This window comes from Geotrypetes seraphini, chromosome 2 (assembly GCF_902459505.1).
Source record: "Geotrypetes seraphini chromosome 2, aGeoSer1.1, whole genome shotgun sequence".
Classification (NCBI taxonomy): Eukaryota; Metazoa; Chordata; class Amphibia; order Gymnophiona; family Dermophiidae; genus Geotrypetes; species Geotrypetes seraphini.
The window spans coordinates 103,299,157-103,322,386 of NC_047085.1; the positions used below are offsets into that span (position 1 = coordinate 103,299,157).

The 23,230-nt window shown below is 40.4% G+C and overlaps 1 protein-coding gene across 1 annotated transcript in view; it reads left to right on the top strand.

The window, feature by feature from the left end:
• The window catches only part of CPA6 (carboxypeptidase A6), a 165,386-nt gene that overhangs the window by 90,549 nt on the left and 51,607 nt on the right, over positions 1-23,230 (top strand). Inside the window, exons 3-4 of the mRNA XM_033933670.1 lie at positions 11,803-11,927; positions 21,104-21,218. Of these exons, the coding sequence (XP_033789561.1) occupies positions 11,803-11,927; positions 21,104-21,218 (240 nt within the window). The remainder of the gene's footprint in view (positions 1-11,802; positions 11,928-21,103; positions 21,219-23,230) is intronic.

Sequence of the window (23,230 nt, forward strand, 5' to 3'; positions counted from 1 at the left end):
ATCCACCTCAACCAGACATAGGAGAATCCACTCACTATTCACACACCCTCCAACCAAAAATGTCAAAAGAAAAAATCTGTACAACAACCTCCTAGCTCCTCGAGCTGCAATACTCGACCCCCAACTCTACAACCTATTGATCTCGACCACAGACTATAAAACCTTCAAGAGAGAAATAAAAACCCTTCTATTCAAAAAACACATAAAACCCAACTAACACAATCAGGAATGTCCCAAGCATCACCTGCAACTACTACATATGTATCTCCAATATCTTGACAACTCAGATGTAATCCTTAGCAACTCAAAGAAATGTGCAAACTACTCCCTAAATACTTCTAATCTCCAGTCAATCCATTTGTAATCCGCCTTGTACTGCAAGGTAATGGCAGAATAGAAATCCCTAATGTAATGTAATTAAAAATGTTCTCATTTATAGGTATGTCCCTATGGAATAAGCTACGTGGTAAATTAAGATTATGTGTTAACCACTATAGCTTTAAGAGATTGCTTAAAACAAAGTTATTTGTTGATGCATATTTGTGAATTGCTCTTTCTGATACTGTTCTGATTTACCTGTAATGAAAGTGATGAATATTGAAGATTCCTCATGTTGCACTTTAGTATGTTGTATTGAATTACTGTATAATGGTATGTATATGCTGTTATGTTTTTTTTCTGTATTTTATTTTGGAAACTGCTGAGACTCCAGGCAGTATATAAAATTTTTAAATAAATAAATAAAATAATACATACCCGAAACTGTCAAAGAACCTAGAATCCACTGTCATTTTCACTTCCTAGAGGGTCAATAACACCTAAGAAGGGGTCATGCTTTCATCCAGTGGTCAGCTGCTCAATCTGGGCACCTTTTAGTACTCTGAACGTGATTGAAACAACCTAGTTAAAAATGTCCTTTTTTGCCTTGGACATTTCTTCCTGTTCCATTATCGCTTGAAAGAAATCTTAATTATGAGCCTGCCCTAGTCCCACTCAAAACATGGCTCAAACATGCCCCTTGCTATTTGGAGAAACTGCAAGTAAAACCTCCAAATTCTGCTTTTTGAAAATCGTGATTTGGATGTTTTCGACAGATGGACTTTTTTATGGCTAGTTTGAGATGACCCAGTGCTTCAAAAATGAGTGCCACAATTAGGAATGCGTTTTATGTGTTCTCAGATATCCAGTTAGCTCTCCAGGCACTGGCATTGAATATTGGCAGTTGGTATAACTCCAGGCTCTGCCTCTAATTCCATCCACAGACTGTTCCAGCAGTAAGAGAGAAGTTCTATAAACAGCGCCCTTCCAGCACCTAAGTTAATTGGGAAATGCTGTTAGAAACAGCAAGCAACATTCAATTTAAAGTGCCTGCCAGTGCCTAAACAAAAGGCACTGGAATCATGTCTCAGGAGGTGTTTACCGGCGCATAATGCCATGATTAGCATGGCTAATGCTGGATGTTACGTGCCATAAAGCGTCTACATAGGTGCGATTCACAGCAAAGATAAGCGCCTTGAAAACACTGACCTATTTCCCGGAGGCGCTGTCATATGATTGACTTGCATTAGGCGGGTATAGGGTCATATGATTGACTTGCATTAGGCGGGTATAGGGTCTGGGGCGGGACTAGGGGGGTCCAGATTTTCCAGACAAAAAATCTGGTAACCCCATGTAGGAGGTACTAGATGTCCAGTTTCCTCAGACAAAAGTTATACAATTAAAAATCCGCCTAGACTCCCGACACAGTCCTCAAAAAGAGGACATTTCCGGGGAAACCCGAACATCTGGTAACCCTAGTCCTGCCACTGCAGAAACAAGATGTTGAGTTAGAGGTGGTCAGATGAATCAGAGAGAGTACTCCAGAGCAGGCCAAAGTCAGCTTAGGTCAAAATCTAGGCCACAGCTCTATAGAAGATACGTTTGAAGGTACAAAGAAAGAGAGTGGGGATTGAAATGCTGAACCCATGGGCTGGTGGGGAAGAGATGCAGGATCAAGCTGCTGATGGGGTTGAAGGGGGTGCTTAATTTTTTTCAACTTCATAGATAAGAGAACCCTCTGCTTTTTGTAAGGTTTGTTTTGATTAAAATTTCTTAACTTATAATCAAGTAAATATGGGAGAGTGTGTAACGCACTGTCAGGTCAGGAGGGGCAATAACACATGTGGTTTTAGAACTACGCACCTCTCTGCTTGGATTTCGGTACAAACCCAGCAGAAAGGATATCTCTGGTCCTCAGATGCTACAAGCTGGTAAACCTTTCAAAATGCGTATTCATTCTGGATATCCTGAAAATCTCACTGGCTTGCAACTTTTGAGGACACGAGCAGTCGCACTCCTCTGCTTTCTCACTGTCTCCCCCCCCTTAAATCTTTTAGCACAAAATTTAAAAGCTGTATTATGACACTCATATTCCTGCTGCTAGCAGATTTGACATTTATTAGGTGCCTTAAGGGTTATTTTTCTTTCCACATGTAGATCTGAAAGAAGCTCTAGAAGAACTAAGATTTTTTTTTTTCCAATTCTTTTTCTTTGTTGTGGAGAATGCCCAGGGCATCTGGCTGTTTATTTCCGTCTCAATTGTGGCTGATTAAGACATGCCATCTTCTTCTTTTTACCTGGAGACATATCACTGGTTCTTTTTCCAGATGTACTTTCTCATTTACCCTTTGGCTTTCCTATCTATGTTGACATTCATATTCATTATCATTCATTAGGGGTGACTTACCTTTATTTAGGTTTTCATTCACTGCCCAAGGCTTTAAAATTCTGAACATTTTTTTTTCTCTTTTCTTTTGATCTATAGTATCACCAACATTCTACCTTTGGAAGGCAACTTCCTTCAGACTTCTGTTTATAGCGTCTCCTTTCCTGCTGAGGTCTGCCACCTGCCTAACATACCGAGTACTGTTTGTGTTTGCCAAGGATTTTTTTTTTTAACTTTCATATATGGTATATACTGTATATAGCAGTCTGTGGTTTTTACCAGGGATCTAGGCATATCTTTCAAAATTTCAGCATGAGCAATTAAAGTCAGAAATGAAATGTAGAACAGCTAGGCATTCTTGTCATTATGATATATAGAACATGGGTCGGCAACCTTTTTACAGCAAAGAGTCAATTTATCCAAAATGTTTGACCTAAGATTTACAAAGAGCCGCAAAGTGTAGCTTCTCTCCCCACCAACTCCCAGCAGGGGAATGCAGAAAGTATCATCTAACATTTTCAACGCCACCTCCCTGCATTACCATGCACTGCCCTCTCTCATTGGTTTTTCCTACTGAAAGCGAGGAGGTGTCTCTCTCTTTCATCTGCTCTGCTTAATATTTATTATTTTTGGGTATTAATCAAAGTTTTTCCAAGACTTTGGAGCTCGCTCTGCTTGGAAAAAGCTAAAGGTTCTGAAGTTCCTAACTGGGCGGGCCACCTTTGCTGCAGGGCACCTGTCTGTCCAATCAGCCCTAATACTTGGATTGGCTTGGAGTTCGGCCCCTGGAAGTCTGCTCACCTGGCTTTGTTTGAAGCGCATGAGTACAGGCTGTTATCAGGCCCCACACTGGTCTGGAGACCTTGCAGGTTCCAGCTGTGCCCCCCCCCCCCCTCCCCACTCGAAGAAGCATGTAGACTAATAACATAGTAAATGACGGCAGATAAAGACCTCAACGGTTCATCCAGTCTACCCATAAAGTTATATTCATTTCTGGGCCATAGACTGTAAAGTCTGGTATTGTCCTAGGTTCCAAATGCTGAAGTTGCTGTCCAAGCTCACTCAAACCTATCCAACCATCCCGTTGTTTGCAGGACATCTACCACAAAGTTTGGCCAGTAACATCCTCCTGTTCCATATTAGTGGAGTTCACATTGATGCCCACCCCAGTCCATCCTAACCGAATCACCATATATGGAACACAGATTGTGTAGGTCCATCCAATACTGGCCTTAGTTCTTTAAGTTACATCCTTCATTTTCTAATTAGAGAGCCTCTATTTTTATCCCATGCTTTTTTGAATTCCGTCACCGTTTTTTTCTCCACCACTTGCCTCGGGAGGGCATTCCAGGCCACTACCACCCTCTCCGCAAAGAAGAATTTCCTAACATTGCTCCTAAGTCTTCCTCCCTGTAACCTTAAATTGTGCCCTCGAGTTTTACCTTTTTTCTTCTCTAGAAAAGATTTGGTTCTATATTAATGCCTTTCAAGTATTTAAATGTCTGTATCATTTCTATCCTGTCCCTCCTCTCCTCTAGAATGTACATATTTAGGTCTTCCAGTCTCTTCTCATACTTCTTTTGGTTCAAATCTCTTAGCATTTTCGTTGTCTTCCTCTGGACCTCTTCAAGTCTTTTTATTTTCTTTGCCAGATATAGTCTCCAAAACTGAACACAATACTCCAAGTGCAGCCTCGCAGCAACACCTCCCTTCTTCTGCTGGTTACTCCTCTTTCTATACAACCTTGCATCCTTCTGGCTACAGCTACTGCCTTATCACACTGTTTAGATGCCTTTAGATCCTCAGACACAATCACCCTAAGGTCCTTCTCTCCATCTGTGCTTATCAACCTCTCACCCAACAAATGCATCACTCTGCACTTCTTCGCATTGAATTTTAGTTGCCAGACGCTAGACCATTCTTCTAACTTTTGCAGATCCTTTTTCATATTTTCCACTCTGTTACAAATCTTGTTATCATCTGCAAAAAGGTTCATGACTAGATGGATAGAGGGTTTCATGCTGGTTCTTGAGATTTTGGATAATGGCTTTCATGCATTTTAAATTTCATTAGATCTCACATCAGCCTTTGACCAACTATTGCTTAGTAGATTAATGATGTTGGGTTTTGGTTCTACAGTGCTGAAATGGTTTGAATCATTTTTAGGGATTAGATCCTTCTCAGTTGTTCAAATAGATCGTTCTACTACTATTACTACAATGTGGTGAACCACAAGGCTCTGCATTGTTGCCTATTTTGTTTAATATCTTCTAGGCACCACTGTTATTGATTGAAGAATGTGGGCTTAAGGTCTATTGTTATGCAGATGATATATCACTATTAGTGAAAGTTGGTCCCATTTCTTTGTCATTACCTTTGCACATAATTCTCTTAGTCAAGTTCAAACTTAGGGGTCCTTTTACTAAGGCACGTTAGCGGGTTTAACACGCGTGACTTTTCATCAAGCGCTAACCCCTGCGCTGGCCGAAAAACTACCACCTGCTCTAGAAGAGGCGGTAGCAGCTAGCGTGGCCGGTGGTATAGCACATGCTATTATGCGTGTTAAACCGCTAGTGCGGCTTTGTAAAAGGAGCCCTTAGCTATTGAAGAACAAATTAGTGATAAACTTTAATAAAAGTTTCACATGTTGGCTTACAGGATATTTAACTATTCCAAATATATCATTGCATTTTGAGGAAAAAGATAGTCCTTATTGATTCACACCTTACTTTCTCAGCCCAGGTATCAGATGTCATAAAGAAAGGTTTTTGTGTATTGAGATCTTTAAGAGCAGTTAGATCCTTATTTGATAATGACAGTTTTCATACTTAAATCCATGCTTTTTTATGTCAAGACTCGACTACTGTAAAATCGTTTATGCATGTCTTATAAAATTTAATATTAGATGTCTTCAAATGTAATAGAACACTGCCATTAAGTTATTAGGGTTCAAAAATAAATTTGACCATGTTACTCCCATTTTTCCTACATTATCATTGGTTGCCAGTTAGTTATAGAATTCAATTCAAAATTTTAATAGTCATAAAGCATTTCATACTATGGTTCCTGCCTACTTGAACTCATTGACCATCCCTTATACTCCAGGATGTACATTACGATCATTGCAGGATAATAGATTAGTTCTGTCTATAGTGTGTAGAGCCAAGTGGGAAATTACTCTATCATAAAACATTTTTTTATGTAGCACCTAGTCTTTGCAATCATTTTCTGAACCATATTCGGTCTGAAGTAAATCTTAAGGCTTTTAAGACATTATTGAAGACCCATTTTTTTCAATTAGCTTTTGGCATAAATTCCTCTCTGATGGATCAGATTCATTGATTGAGAAGTTAACAGGCATTCCTTAAACGTCTCACACTCTTTGAAATAATGGTTTACAGGTTGTTTAGTGTTGTCCTATGTTTTGAGGAGTTCTTTTCTTTATCTTATTGAATTTTTTTTAAGTAAACCGCTGAGAACGGTTGTAAGATTTGGAGGGATATCAAATTTTAATAAACATAAATAACCTATGTAAAAGACAGTCTTAAAAGACAAGCCCCGGGATACCCTGATTGTTTGTCTGGGGCAGAAAAAGTTTTTCCTCTATCCAGCTGCAGTGCAAACTGATGCAGGCATAGTACATGGCAGCACAGTGAGTACAGTCTTTTACTGTCTATGAGAGACATCAGGGTGGAGTTGAATTGAGGTTTTGAAAAGTTTCTGTGGCTTCTTTGAGGGTGTCTCCGCCCCCCCCCCCCCAAAAAAAAAAAAAAAAAGTCCTGTTTTGACATTTTTTGTCCGTTTTTATAGCTCTCCAGAGTGTTTATGGTGCTAAAACTGCTGCCGCAGCAACCTTCTTGAATTTCCCGATTTTATTTTAAAAGTCCCTTCCTGCTTCAGAGCACCTTGTTTGAGTCTAGAATCACAGGTGGTTTAACCACTGTATTATGCCAATTTTGTACTGGATGGGCGCCTTAGGAGCGTCTGTGTACCACGTAAGAAGGACTGAGATGATTGGGGTTTCGAGTCTATGCCTCTTCTCTCCAGAAGTGCCTCCTGTGTAGGAGATATAGTTTCTCATGGGGGCAAGGACAGCCATGATGATATAGAAGCCATAGACCAGGAAGAGGATTCAACATTGTGCAGACTCTTTAAACCGTCCAACTTAAATTAAATCATTGCAGTCTCTCTGTGGGAACTAGATTTAGAGGTTTCGCAAACCGCCTCAACACAGCACTCACTGCTGAGCAGTTTGAAAACCCAGTGATGCTGACTGAGCATTGGAAAACACCAGAGGGGCCATTGCAAGGGGCTAGGACAATGTCTAAACTGTATCCCATGGCTCCTGATTTCCAGCAACTGTTTACACCACCTAAGGTGGATTCCTTGGTGGTACAGGTTACAAAGCATATTTTGCTTCCCAGTGAAGGGTGTGTGATCCTGAAGGATGCTCAGGACTGCAAACTAGATCCAATTCTAAAAAGGTAATTTGAGGCCTTGACTTTGGGTCTTAAAGCAGTGGCTTCCCTGATGGACATCTGTTATCTCTGCATAACAACTAACAGACATTACCAGGTAATACTGACAAGAACTCAGGTGGAGCTGGCTAAAACTGAGTAAGCTAGAGTAATGGTCAAAAGAGATAAACAAGTCATGAAACTGTACAATACTGTTCTTATACTTACAGCCCTGGGTCCTTTCAGGCCTGCAAGTACTATGCAGTGCTTATAGAATACCTCATAAGACATTTACAAGCATAACTATTAATTGGCTCCAATTATTACTGAAGGTCAAATAATAGATCCTTAGTTCCAATTGAATGCTAGTTGACCAATTAAGTTAAGCGCAGAAATGAAAACTATACAAAAAATTCCAAGCCTAACTTTGCGCACCAGGGAACCCAGCCAGTTGGGTTTTCAGGATATTTTACAATATTAGCTGAATATTAGCGCTTAGCAGATAGCTGGCTATGTTACATGACATAGCCAGTTCTCCACATAATTTAAAGCGTTAGCAGTCAAATTGGGCCATGTAAATAGCTGGCCTATCTTTGGCCACTATAAACTTAGCCAGCCAGTGCTTAATATCGATTTAGCTGGATAAGTTTTATAGCATCCAAAAATAAACCAGATATTCAATGCCAGACACTGAAAATGGTCCAGCATTGACTATCCAGACTCAGCATTAACTGAGGGAGTCAATCCAGCTAACTCCCATAGTCTATCGGCCCTCTCATGCACATTAGAATATAAGAATTGCTGCTGCTGGGTCAGACCAATGGTCCATTGTGCCCAGCAGTCCGCTCACGCGGCGGCCCTCTTGTCAAAGACCATAGCCCTAACTGAACTTTCAGGTAATCAATCCCTCCTCACGAGAAATCTTGTAGGAAGCTTCATTTGCATACGTTTGCACCTCCTCTCTTTTCTCTGGGCTGTCCTCCAATTCCTCAGTTGTCTTCCTACAAGTGAGAGAGTAGAAGCTTCTCTTTTCTGCTCATGTTTATTTTTCTTTAAATTCAATATTTTGTTTCACTATTTTGTGAGGCTTATTTTTCATGCTGCAGAGGATCCCCTTGATGGACAGCTCTGGCTGTGGAAGAGCACAGACTCTGAGACAGAGAGTCTACTTCCAAGGAGTTGGCTGCTTTGCAGTGCACCCACTTGGACAGCCTGCTTTAACTGTTCAAGAGCTCAGGGACTGGTCCCTTGGGAGCACAGCTCGCCCCAGATGCGTCCGATAGTGGGCTTGATTGCAGTCTATGTCACTCTGTGGCAATTTTCATCCAGGATCGAGGCCTATTGCCTTCCTCCAGACAGTAAATTGTATTCCTCTGGCCGGTAAATTGAGCATGAGAGGCAGTCAGAAGAAACAAGCACTTTAGATTCTAGACTTGTTGAGGCAGAGGATCTCCCTGTAAGCTGTTACAGCTTCCATTCTGCAGTTCCCAACACACAGCATTACACAGTGAGTAACAGGCTGACAGCATGGCAAATAAATTTAGGGGTTCCTTAAAATTGATTTTGGAGGGTTTCCAGAGTTAGTGCTAGGTTTCCTCTCCTCAAAAATCCTCAAATCGCTAGTTTTTTATTTTTCTGTGTTGCTTCCCCAGGCTGTTGTTGGCACTAAAATCGCTGCAGTGGTGGACATCTTAGATTTCCCAATTTGAAATTAAAAGCTTTTAACTAGCTCTTTGTTACCCCAGGTAGATTCTCTGGTGGCACTGATTACCAAACACACCTCTTTCGCCAGTGAAGGCGGCATGGTGTTGAAGGATGTCCAAGACCACAGAATGGATTTTGTGCTCAAAAGGCATTTTGACTCCATGGCCTCTGGTTTGAAAGAAGCCGCGGAGGCATCTTTTGTCACCTGAGCCTGTCACTCTAAGTTGCGCTACGATCTGGACACTGTTGTGGACAAGGATCTTCCATTTTTGATTACTGGGGTGGATTACATAGCTGATGCCCTGTATGACCTTTTCAGGGTTATGAGCAAGCTGTTGGTTTACTCTATCTCTGCCCGCAGGATGCTGTGGATTAGACAGTGGTCAGGTGATTCTTTCTCCAAGGCGACTCTAAGTAAACTGTCATTTAAGGGGCAATTACTCTTTGGTAAAGACTTGAATGGCCTTATTTCCAGTGTGCAAAACTGTAAACCAAAATCCTTACTGGACAGCAGGGTTCAAGCCTCTCAGGCATTGGAGTGTAAAACTTTTTGAGCCTCCAGGCAATGTCACCAATATTCTGGAAGTTCCTCAGGCAAGAAACCATTTCAGAATGCCAGCATAGATCTGGAGGGGCTAGGGGCCTGCATTCATCAGGAGCCCGCTCTGCCTCTGTCCCCAAAGAAGCAGTTATGATGCCAGGACATCAGCTGAGCTTCCACTCATTGGAAGGAGGTTTTCGGCATTTTTGAAGGAATGGGCGGGGCTCTCCGCAGTTGCTGTGTGCTGGATATTCTGCGGGAGGGGTACAAACTCGAGTTCTATTGTCCCCTTCCAGATCTTTTTCTGGACTCCCCAGTGGGGAAGACGGAAATTGTGGCAAGTTCAGAGCAACAGTTCAGAGACTGCTGGATACAGAAGCCATAGAACCCATTCCGGAGATAGACTCAGACTCCAACAGATATTTGATATACTTTATTGTGCTAAAAAGAGGCTCCGAGGACTGGACACCAATCTTGGGTGTCAAAGCGGTGACTGCGGCTCTCAAAATCCCACGTTTCCAAATGGAAACGGTGCAGTCAGTGATCACGTTGTGGCTTCAGGAGAATTTCTAGTCTCTCTGGATTTGACAGAGGCCCATCTGCATAGTCCAATTTTTCCAGAACACAGGATATATGCCATTTATAACCAATTAAACCAATTAAGTTAGGCAGCCAGCAGTAGGGCACCTACCATCTCCTAACTTATGGCACGGTTTTGAGAATCAGGCCCTATGTGTTTTAGTGCAGCTGAACATTTGCTGACAGAACAAAATGGGTTGTTGATTGTTGAAGGAATGGATGGCTGAACTGATGAAAGAATGTATTGTGGTAACAAGATATGATTTCCAGAGTTAGAGAGGAAGAATAGAAGTGGAATGACCTGCTTTCTGAACCTAGGGTACAGATTTTATTTTACTTAGAGCAGTGTATCGCAAACTGTGTGCCTCAGCAGATTCCAGGTGTGCTGCATAAATTGGCGAGGGGAAGAGGCACATCCTGTAGGCTGTCAGCCGGCGCCGGCACCTCTCCTTACAGGTGTCTCTCCTCCTCTCCCTGCACCTCTCCTCTGTCAGTAACTCCTACTGGTGTAGAAACAGGCTCAGGGCCACAGCTTGAGGGTCTCCGCACATGCGTGGATGTCAACATGAAGATGTCATGCATGTGCCAAGTTTAATGTGCCACGGCGTCAAAAGATTGCGGGACACTGCCTTAGAGGGAGACTGTAGGGTCTCTAGATAAGATAGTAGGGTCAAAGTTATACTTAGGCCTAGAGCAGTGGTCCCCAACTCTGTCCTGGAGGACCGCCAGCCAGTCAGGTTTTCGGGATAGCCCTAATGAATATGCATGGGGCAGATCTGCACTCCTATTATCTTCATTACATGCAAATCTCTTTCATTCATATTCATTAGGGCTATTCTAAAAACCTGACAGGCTGGTGGTCCTCCAGGACAGTATTAGGAACCACTGGCCTAGAGCATGAAGGCAGGAAGGTCTCGAAGAGACTGGAGGGAATGGGTCAAATACAACATTCAGCCTATGATAGTAAAGACTATATGGCCCTTCCAGAATACTCCTTGCAATGGAAGTAAAACCCAGATGTCTCTATCCATTCTCCTTACTTCCATTGCTTTCAGTGGAAGTAAAACCCGGATGTCTCAATCTGTCCTCCTTTTTCTGGAGCCATATGGTAAATCTATTCCTTGCTTTAATATGCAGGTTGTTGGCACAAACCCCAACATAATGTAAACATGCATATAAGCTGTGGGACAGAAAAGTGGTATGGTGGAGGAATGGGTAGATGCTCACAGTGCAGGAGAGAGGGAGCATGAACCGAAAAATGTTTGCCAACAGTGAAGAGCAGACAAAGGAGGAAAAGAAACACAAAGGGGTGAGAAGGAATAAGAGAAACCAGAAAAAAAGAGACTGAGAAATTGCAGTCAGCAATCATCATCATCACCCTGCCCCTGATCCAAGTGTATGTTGCAGAATCTTGCAACTGATTTTGATGACACTTTTATATTTTTATTAGATATAGATACAAATTATAAAGCTATAAATATAGATAGATATGAGCATTGTTCCCATATGGCTCCAGAAAAAGGAGGACGGATTGAGACATCCAGGTTTTCCTTCCATTGCTTTCAATGAAAGTAATACCCAGATGCCTCTATCTGTCCTCCTTACTTCTATTGCATTCAATGGAAGTAAAACCCGGATGTCTCAATCCGTCCTCCTTTTTCTGGAGCCATATGGTAACCCTAGATATGAGTACAGGCAATACAGCTGATGTTACAGGGCAGACTAGATGTCTGCCATCATTTAATATGTTATGATGTACAATTTATCCCCATCTACATTGAATGAATATGAATTACAGGTTGGTTCCTGCACTATAGGTTGATCTGTGGCAGCCCAGCAGTGTCTCCTACATCACAGAGGGTACTATTGTGGATGTACACATAACAAGAAACAGCTCACAAGCCCTGCTAGCCTACCTCCAGCACACAAGCCTTCAATACAAGTAAGCTTCTCTTTCATAATTAAAGGGCATCTAATCCTACTCTGTCTGCCGGTCAGAACCAGTTCTTGCTTAATAAAGGATTGCAAGGCCACCATAATCTGTTTTCAAGTATGCTGCACTGAAAAGTGCTTTTTAATTTGTTTCAAAAATAGCATGTTTTTCTTTTACAACAAAACAGCTATTTTATGAAGAGCTGAGGACATAAACAGATTGTATAATGAACTGCAGCCATTTACATTGCAAAGCAGTGTTCCTAACATAGAAACATGATGGCAAATAAAGGCCAAATGGCCCATCTAGTCCACCCATCTGCAGCAACCATTATCTCTTTCTCTCTTCGAGAGATCCCAGGCCCTTTTGAATTTTGGTGTGCATATGTTGAAAATTTGTACTACACGCAGCAATACCACTGAGGTCTGAAAACGGAAACAAAATTAATTATTCAAGGTGCTGTTGATTTAGAAGTGTTAGTTTACAGAAGACTTTGAAAAAGTTAGAATAAAGCCTGATGCCTATATTATCTATGTACCTTTTGAATTCAGACAGTCTCTGTCTCCACCACCTCTTCTGGGAGACTGTTCTATGCATCTACCACCCTTTCTGTAAAAAAAAAGTATTTCCTTAGATTACAGCTGTTTTCAGAAAAAAAGGAATCATTTCATCCTCTAATTCCACAGTCTGTTGTGCTTCTAAATATAGATAACTTGTGTTGGTTTTGTCATTATACTTTACCACACACACACTGCAATTGACAAAGCACAGTCCATTAATTATAGAAAAAGAAGCACTCGTTTGTTTTACAACTCTCCATTTCCTGGTACAAACTACACCACAGACTTTGCAGTAAGCCTCATGCTTCTCAGGCTATAGCGGGGGTCTCCAAAGTCCCTCCTCGAGGGCCGAATCCAGTCAGGTTTTCGGGATTTCCCTAATGAATATGCATGAGATCTATGTGCATGTACTGCTTTCAATGCATATTCATTGGGGAAATCCCGAAAACCTGACTGGATTTGGCCCTCGAGGGGGGACTTTGGAGAACCCTGGGCTATAGTGGTCAAAACCTGAGTGTGCGTTTAAGTCAGGCATCTCTCTACAACAGTGATGCAGTTTGTTGACAGATCCATCTCTTGGCCTCTTTTTGGACACGTATAGGGTCTGGGCCAGTTGCTGAAGACAATCCCTCCTTGGCCTTTTGTCTGGTACTGAAGCCTGTACAACACAGGAGGGGGGGACAAGGCCAAACCATTCAACCTCACTGGAGACATAGTGATGTAATAATGATCCTTTCCAAAACAGAAGGGAAGGATCTCTGTATAACTGTGATAAATCCTACACATGAATAAAAGATTGCTTCTCAGGCTGCTTTTCAGTGCACATCAAAAGCTGAATTCTGAGTTTCACATTCAGAATGGTTACTTCTTGGCTGAGATTGACAGCCTGTATAATAAGAGGGAATTAACACTCTGCCACCTGACTGCAGTGGGGATACAATGATGTAATGACTATGGATAAAGCAGAAAGATTAACTCTACTGCTAAAAAAAAGTGTGTTTGTATAGATAAATAGATAAAATGTGTATGTTTATTAGTATTTGATATACTGCTCCATCTGTGTAATTGTTAAAGAGTCAATGTGCAATAAGAAAGAAACATTTGTTACATAGAAACATGACGGCAGATAAAGGCCAAATGGCCCATCTAGTCTGTCCATCCGCAGTAGCTATTATCTCTTTCTCTCTCTGAGAGATCCCACGTGCCTATCCCAGGCCCTCTTGAATTCAGACACAGTTTCTATTTCCGTGAGACTGTACCACGAATCTACCACCTTTTCTGTAAAAAAAAAGTATTTCCTCAGATTATTCCGGAGCCTATCACCTCTTAACTTCATCCTATGCCCTCTCATTGCAGAGTTGGCTGTGGTGCATTGTAATCTAAGAGAGGAATTGCAAGGCTTAAATAATTCATTAATATACTTCTATTCTCTCTGTCCCTAGAACATCTCTAGTTATATTCTTTTGTATTTTTATTATTCTATCTTCCCATGTCCTTACAATGTCAAGAGTTTGAATATTTAAAAGAAAAAAATAAAGATCAACAAATGTTATAGGTGATATCTTTTTATTGGACTAACATTATATTTGCAGTAATCTGTGCTTTCCTGTGCAGTTGTAGAAAGAGAATTCTGCTCAGAAAGATTTTTTTTAAACATCATTTTTATTAAGGAATCAAAGAGAACAGGCCAAAATATTACAAAACAGCGACACAACATAGGAAGTACAATATCTATACTGCCTAAAAAACTAGGCGGTTTACAATCAACATAAAAGATGCTATACAAATTTGAATAGGGGATGGACTGTTCTGAGAAAGTAAACCAATAGCCGTGAGAAGTATAAAACTCTGAATTTAAGGGAGGAGCCAGGCCTTTCCTCCCTAAGAGGAAGTCAAGTATGGAGGAGATATAAAGCTGTACTGAGCAGGTATCCAATGGGGCCCACTGGAGCTTTGGCTCCCTGCTCCAGGGGCTAAGGAGGTTGAACAGGTAAGGTGACAAGATGCATCCTTGCCTGATACCACGTTTTATTGGAAACCAATCAATGTTGCCATATTCTGTTCTCATTGCATCTTCTTGATTTTCATAAAGGCCCTTTATCAGCTGAGTTATGTGCTTCGGTATTCCTACTTGTGCTAGAGTTCTCCATAGTTTATTATGATCCATATAGTCAAAAGTTTTGCTGTAGCTGATGAGGCAAAAGTATAGGGGCTTTTGATATATTTTGCTCTTCTCCAACATCCATCTAACATTGACAATGATATCTCTTGTTCCTCAACCTTATCTGAAACCAGCTGAACTTCGGGTAGTTCTTGCTCAATGTATGATTGTAGCCTTTGTTGTATTATTTTCAGCAATATTTTGATGGCATGTGGAACTGATGCAATCATTCTGTGGTTGTTATAGTCCTTGGTGTCACTTTTCTTCGGTATGAACAGTGATGTTCTCCAATCGGTTGGTCATGTTTTTTCCTTCCAAATCTGTTGACACAGTGCTAGTGAGAGCCATGATAGCCCTTCTGAGACTTTGATTAATTCAATTGTAATACCTTCGATACCAAGTGACTTGTTTTTCGATAAAGCTTTAATTGCTGCTATGACTTATTTCAAAATATCTGTTTCTTCTTCAGCCTCAGTTTCCTGTTCAATTTCCCCAATGTTATCCTCATTGCCTTTTTTGTATAGATTTTCCATATATTCTTTCCATTTCTTTTTCATGCTTTCTGGATCATTCAATATCATTCCATTGGTGTATTTAAGCATCCCCAACCAAGGCTGGAATTTCTGCTGCAATCTCTTAACCTCATGATACACTAATCTAGTTTTTCCATTTACATGTTCCTATTCAATTTTCTGACAAATATCCTTTAAGTATCGTTCTTTGTCTTGCTGAACTTGACATTGAAACACCCAGAAAATTTTGCTTGTCTTGTTCTGCTACTTTTCTAGTTTCTTCTGAGATTCAAGGCAATTTATTGGCTTTCTTTCTCTTCTGGAGTGTTCTTTTAGCTTCATCAGTAATTATGTAGGTAGATTTATGAGTATAACTAATTAGTGCAACATAAATAAGTCATGCACACGTCTCACATCTAGGAAACTATAAATACCTTTCCACGGATTCTGTAATTTTTGCCAGTTTATACTAAGAATAGAGATCAGGGCTATATGAAATATTTTATTATAGAAATAGAAAAATATAATTCACAAGCCAGCAGTAAATAATAACTAATTATTTGTTCACAATATCTCTGAATACATACATATATCTCATTACATAATTATTACACAATAATCCCTAAGTAAATGAGCAAATATAACTACTTCTTACACAATAGGCAATTCCTTATAATAATAATTCCTGAATAGCAGCAATCTAAAAATAGCTTATCACCATGGGACCTAACTATCCTTATCCCAAACAATAGAATTTTATCTGACCCAGCTGAGAAAATAAATAATTCCTTATTCTCACCACTTCAAGGCTATGCCTCATCAGAACAGGAGATGGAATTCTTCGTTTCCTTCAGCGTAGCAGATGTGAAAATTCCTCTGATCAGGAACAGTCTGTTAGTCACTGGAAAAGCTGTAAATTAGGTCTGCAACAGTTTCCTTATGTGAAGTGATAACAAGATCTGTATCAAAAGTCCTGTTTCTTCACTCTTTGGTAGAGCTAATCACAAGAGGTAACTTATCAGATTTTTATTATTATAGAAGGTGTGCAGATAAACCTATGCTAAGATCCAAGCTTCCTTACACCTCAGCACAGGCTAACATTTAATTAGGCACCTTTTCCTTAGTTCTCATCAGATGATCTCCCTCTGACCAATCCAGAAACAATCCCAATTAGCAGCCTTTCCCCAATTAGTAGCCTTTCTGTGTATTCGTGTACCAACCTTCAGAGAGAGGTGCCTCAGTAGATAAGAGAGACACATGCCGATTATGTCAGCTCATCCCTCCTACAACTTTCTCAAGAGCTGAGCCGGGCTGAAGAAACACAGAGTTCTTGTAAACAAGTCCAGAATGCACCTGGCAGGCAGCAGAGATGACAAAGATGATTTCTTCTTTTCTTGCAAAAGACATCATAGAGGCCTAACCCCAGGTGTGAGAAGAAGGAACAACTCCTACAATTACAGTTTTTATATCATTCTATAACTCTTCGGGCTCTCTATCTCCTGTATCAAGACAGTGAAATCTATTGTCTAGTTTTATCCAATAGTCTGATGGAATATTTTCAATGTCATATTTTGGGAGGTCTCTAATGATCTTGCAAAGCTTTACTTTGATCTTGAATGTCAAAAGCTCGTGGTCACTTCCACAATCAGCTCCTGGTTTAGTCCTTGCAGTCAAAACTGTAGATTTCCATCTTTTTCCTATGCAGATGTAGTCAATTTGATTTCAATACATGCCATTTGGAGAAGTTCACTTGTACTGGTGATGTTTGTTGGTTAATTTTACAAAACTGTACTAAGTTATCACCAGCTTCATTTCTTTCTCCTATGCCATGCTTTCCAACCACTGCATCTTCAGGTGTTCTTCCTACTTTTGCATTGAAATCTCCCATAATGATCAGTTGATCTAGTTTCGGCATTTGATCTATTTCATCTTGAAGTTGTTTCTTAGAACAACTCTATATCTTCATCTTCCGCATCTGTCACTGAAGCATATATTTGCATCAAGGTGATATTGATCAAATTCCCTGTAAATGAATTGACATGACTCTATCTCTGATTACATTGTACTTTAGTACCATCTTTGAAAGCATATTGTTGAGGATGAAAGCCATACCATTTTTCCTGTGTGTTTCATGAACAGAGTAGCTGATCCAATGCTTATTTGATTGAAAATGGCCCTGTCCTGCCCATTTGAGTTCACTGATACATAGTAGTAGTATCAAATCAATTATGCTTTTTTCTATTTGATCTTTAACAATTTCCAATTTTCCTTGGTTCATGCTTCGTACGTTCCATGTTCCTATGTTAAGAATATCTTTATAGCTTCTGATCTCCCTTTTCTATCCAGCATCAAGACAAACTGGCAGCTTTGATCTGTCAGCTTCACAAACACTGAGCATACTCTAGGTGACTATCGGCAATTCCCTAGTAGCACAGTGAGTGCCTTCTGACCTAGGGAACCATCTTTCAGCACTATACGTCGGTTCTTTATATCTCATCATCATCATCAAGTTTTCATGGCAGAATACAGAGGTAGATTTGCGGGCCTTCTGTGCAGAATAAATTCAATGTTGTTGTATCAAACGCAATCTCCCACCTCCAACACTACCCATCTGCTGCCCAGATGAATGGTACATCATTAGTCTGGCATCTCCACTGAAGCCTGTCCACCTTGAGAGACCCTGATGGTAGTGAAACTATTGATGGCATAACTTTCAGCTTATCAGATGTGCACAAGCCCCAGTGGCACGACAAGCCCATGTACCATGACTAGGCACTAGAGGCTGACCAAATTTCAGTTTTGGTTACAGTGTCAAAACTGACCCAAAATCTTTTTTCTGCTCAGTTTCAGTTTTGACCAAAAGATTAGTTTAATTTTTCAGCCATATTTTTTGTTTTCGTCAAAAATAACCATGGGGTTCATTTTCAAAAAAGACAGACATCCAAAAGACAGCATAAACTGGTACTTTGACGCCTTACTAGTCAAAACGTCCAAATGAGCATTTTAAAAATTGACTTTCTAGATGTCTTTCTGGTTGTTTTGTCTCCAGTCCATCTAAATTGTAACAGGGCATGTTTTGGGCGAGCTTAGAGTAGGCTTAGGACTTGGATGTTCTGCAGGGATAATCAAACTTTTAACAAAACATTCAGGGCATCATTTAGACATTTGGGTGCTAGACCTGTTTTAAAAATGAATAAGGATCAAAAAGGTGCCCAAAATGACCAGATGACCACTGAAGGGATTAAGGCATGACCCCCTTATCCCCCAGTGGTTGCCAACCCCCTCCCACCACCTAAAAATGTGAAAAAACAGTACATTCCAATCTATATTACAGCTTCAGATGGCCACATAGACAGCTGAGCTGAGCAGAGCAGAGGAGTACTCTAAGGGGAACTGCAGTAAAGAGTCCCAGGTACACAAGTCACTATAACCTGCTTATAATGTATAGTGAGCCCTCCAGAATCCACACAAAACCTACTGTACCTATATAAAGATGACATCTGCAGGCATAAGGGGTATTGTTGTGGTGTACAGTAAGTTTTGGGGGTAAGTTTTGGAGGGCTCCTTGTACAATATTAGCAGGTTATAGTGACCTGTGTGCCTGGGACTTTTTGATGTGATATCCACTGCAGTACCCCCTAGAATGTTCCTCTGCTTTGCTGTGCTCAGCTGTGTTCAGCTATCTGTGACCAGTTTGCTAAGTTTTGCTTTTCTTTGCTTGGCCGTCCCAATAGTTGTTTTTGTGTGTTTTTCATGTGAACATCTTTGTATTCGAAAATGTTCAAAAAAGATAAATGTACTAAGGGCCAAAACATCTAGACAGATGTCTTGCTGTTTTGAAAATGGACATTTTCTCTACTGGATTTCTGGACATCTTTCCCAAAACGTCCAAACTCAGACATCCTATCGAAAATGCCCCTCCATGTGTTTTTAGTGGAAGCTGAAAATTTGTACCATTTGTTGCCCTTCCTTCCAGACTCACCCCCTCTAGAGTGCCTCTCCCACTCACAGACGGCCTTCACTGGTTCACATTCACTCAACCAAACTTGAGTTTTCAGTTTCAGCTGAAACTAGGTAATGAGTTTTAGCTGTAGTTTTGGTTTTGACCAAAAGCTTTCAGACAGTTATGTTCTAGCAAAATAAAAATGCCTTCTTGTGAGCTGTGTTGCTTGTCTGTAGCCTCTTAACTACTTGGATGTTTTGTGACTTTTATATTTTTACATTTAAGACAGCCTAGAACCCTATTAAAAAATTCTTCGACAAATCGTCTTTTCGTTTACTAGTACAATCATCCATTTTGAGTTCCCTGGATTACTGTATTATATACCTTGGAGCTTATAATAAAACAATTAATAAGCTGAGATTAATTCAGAACACTGCGGTCCGTCTAATCTTTGGTTTAAAAAAATGGGAACATATTACCCCTTATTTTCAAAAACTCCACTGGTTGCCTTTGGAATCTAGAGTTCTCTTCAAGTTTGCCTGCATTAGCTACAAAGCTGTTTTTGGGATGCTACCAGCTTACCTTGCCTCTCAGTTCACTTTAAACTGTTCCAATAAGAGCACCCACAGAATAAATCTATTTAATTATCCCCCCCTGAAATCATGTCAATATAAGAAGTTTTCTAATAGAATGTTATCATTCCAGGCAGCTAAATTGAACACATGGCTTGGAAAACCCATACTTGAGGCCACTTCTTATGTTGACTTTAGAAAATTACTGAAGACATGTCTGTTTGACAATTTCTAAATCTCAAATCATGTTCTACCTATCTCATTATTAATTTCCCAACAGCTGTCCACATCTTAATTACGCCACTGCTCCAACTTTTAGAATTTAGATTTAACTGATGTACTCTTTTAACTGTTATTGTATTTCAGATTGATTGTTTTAATTTTGTATCTCAAACACTGTCTGTATGTACTTCTGTTGTAAATCGCTTTGAACTTCTGGTATAGCGGTATATAAGAAATAAAATTATTATTATAAGACCCCCTGAGTAAGGCATTTTTATTTTGCCAATACACGGCCCGTGTTGGGTCATTTTTATTGTATACATTATTTGGTTCTTATCTTGTGGGTCACATGTGACTGTATACACCCTTTGTGGATTGTTTTTAAGATTATTGTTTTTAAGCTATTTGGACAATTATCTATTTAGACACAACATTATCTTTCAAGCCCCATGTCAATGTAGTTGTAAGGACAATATTTTTCAAACTTTGACAATTTTGTAATATAGGTTCTTTGTTTTCAAAGAAACATTTTTCCGTCTTTGTTCAAGCACTATTTTTGTCTTAGATTATTGAACTCAAATATAATAATATTCGTCTGATGGCAGTAAACATTTTTTTTAATGCTGGCTACTGCTGGCTAAATTAAATCTAAATATTCAATTACTTTACATTATTTCTTATGAAATGCTAATCTACCCCAAACAGGAGTTTAATGCAGTTTAGAATCATCTTTAAAAGACATGTCATTACCAGGAATTACATCATGATAAAATTAACACAGATCATTGTTATATTTAAAAATTCCATATCCAGGCATTGGCACTGAATATCCAATTCAGCAGCAATACCTCGAAGTTATGCGAACATAGCCAATAGTAAGCCAAACTGGACAAAGTTAGGACTGCTATTTAAGCGGTGTCATGCAGGCACCAGCGCTGAATACAGCTGGTGCCCATTTAACTTCCAGGATGGCTCAAACTCCATTTTTGGACCACCGTAGCACTGCCCAGATAGTGCTGCCGCACTCAGAGGACTTTTTGAATATTTGGGTCAAATATTTACAAAAGAAATTTGCCACAGAATGAGAAAACATAACTTTCATATTCATTACATTCTTTGTTCACTGGTTTACTACTCCTTACCCAAGTTGCGTCTTCTGCAACTCTCTATTCTTGCAATTAATGACTATTTTATTTATGTTTTTCTTTAATCCAGGGTCCTCATATCAAACCTGCAGAATTTGATTGAGAAACAAATTGGGGTGCAGTCCCTTAGAAACCGGAGAGCAGTATTAGGATATAATTATGAAGCATACCATTCACTGGAAGAGGTATGTACTGGATGGGCTGGATTCAGCAGATAGTGCTACAACCTGGCGCTGAATGGTATTATATAACAGGTGTGTTCTGGGACAGGCACCCTATATAGAATAGTGCATAGCTCTAGGATCCATGCTCATCTTTGGTCACTTACCAACTGAAACTAAGTATAAATCTCAGCACACAAGCTGTGCATGAATACTCATTATTCTCTAACACTTTGTGTATTTTAAGGGAATGCCCCTGACCTGCCCATGCCCATCCCATGGCCATGTTCCTTATGCAGATCTGCATGAAACATTGTGGGACAAATTTTATAAACAGCATCCCAATTGTAGGCAGTGGTAGGCTCCTGCCTGTTACTCCACTGGCCACTAGGGATTCAAAAAGGTAAGCGGGAAGAGGCGGGAGGGAGGTAAAAAAAAATTGACCATATAAGCCCGGACCAGAGACGGGAGGGATCCCTCCTTTCCCGGCCTACCACTGGACCACCAGGTCATACGGCAGGTTCAGTGGAGGCCTGCAGGACATCGTGAGAGAGGGGGGACAGGGTACAGGACAGGGAGGTGGGACAGGGTGCAGATCCTAGCAAGGAGGCATGGGGGACAGGGTGGAGAGCCTAGCAGCGCAGGGAGTGAAGGAGGCTGGATGCAAATCTCAGCAGGGCAGGGCACATGAATATTAAACATACACACACAAGCTAGCATTCGCGTCAACCTTTTTTTTTCCTCTTTTTATGGTGGAAAAAGGGTAACGACTTATATTTGGATCATCTTATATTCACATATATAAGGTACATTAAATATTATTAGATAAGATAAGCACAGGAAACTGGCCTGTTGTAACTGCAGTTCTTGTTTTTAAGTTTATATTAATAAAGAATGTGAGAGTTTGTATATTTTGCTTTTATCCAACTTTTCCAAACTATTGTACTGTAGTTTCAACAACACCTTATGGATGAAAAAGTTGAGCAGAGAAAAATCAAGTTAGGAAGAAAATCAATGTCTTTGAATTATAGTGCTGCAGAAGAATATTGCATGTACAGTGGACTACTACTATACTATTAATTATTTCTATAGCATTACTAGATGTATGCAGCGCTGTACAGAGTCACAAAGAAGACAGTCCCTGCTTGAAAGAGCTTACAATCTAAACAGACAAGACAAACGAACAGGATTGCCTAAAAAACAAATCAATCATTTTTGGAAGAGATCAAACCTAAGATTTCCTTGGAAACTTAAATGACAAGACTGAGGGCCTATTCTATCAAACTGGGCTAGCAGTTTTTAGCACAGAAAGCCGCGCTGAATGGCCCGCACTGTTCTCGACGCTCATAGGAACTCTATGAGCGTCGGGAACAGCGCAGACCATTCAGCGTGGCTCACCGCACTACAAACTGCTAGCACAGTTTGATAGAAGAGGCCCTGAGTTTCACACAAAGGACTTATCATGCAAAGTGAAAGATCATTAGAGGAAGATATCAATGGCAAGGTTGAAGGTCTGTGCAATAGAGAAAGACCAACAATGTGATGGATCAAAAAAATGACAGCAGCTATGGAAATGTGATAAGAACATAAGAATTGCTGCTGCTGGGTCAGACCAGTGGTCCATCGCTCCCAGCAGTCCGCTCCCGCAGCGGCCCCAGGTCAAAGACCAGAGCCCTAACTGAGATCAACCCTGCCTGCGTATGTTCTGGTTCAACAGGAACTTGTGCGACCTTGTCTTGAATCCCTGGATGGTGTTTTCCCCTATAACAACCTCCGGAAGAGCGTTCCAGTTTTCCACCACTCTCTGGGTGAAGAAGAACTTCCTTACGTTTTTACAGAATCTATCCCATTTTAACTTTAGAGAGTGCCATCTCGTTCTTCCTACCTTGGAGAGGGCGAACAACCTGCCTTTATCTACTAAGTCTATTCCCTTCAGCATCTTGAATGTTTCTATCATGTCCCCTCTCAGTCTCCTCTCAACAGCTATGGAAACCCCTCTATCAAGAATTAGCTACATGACTAATAACTGAATACAG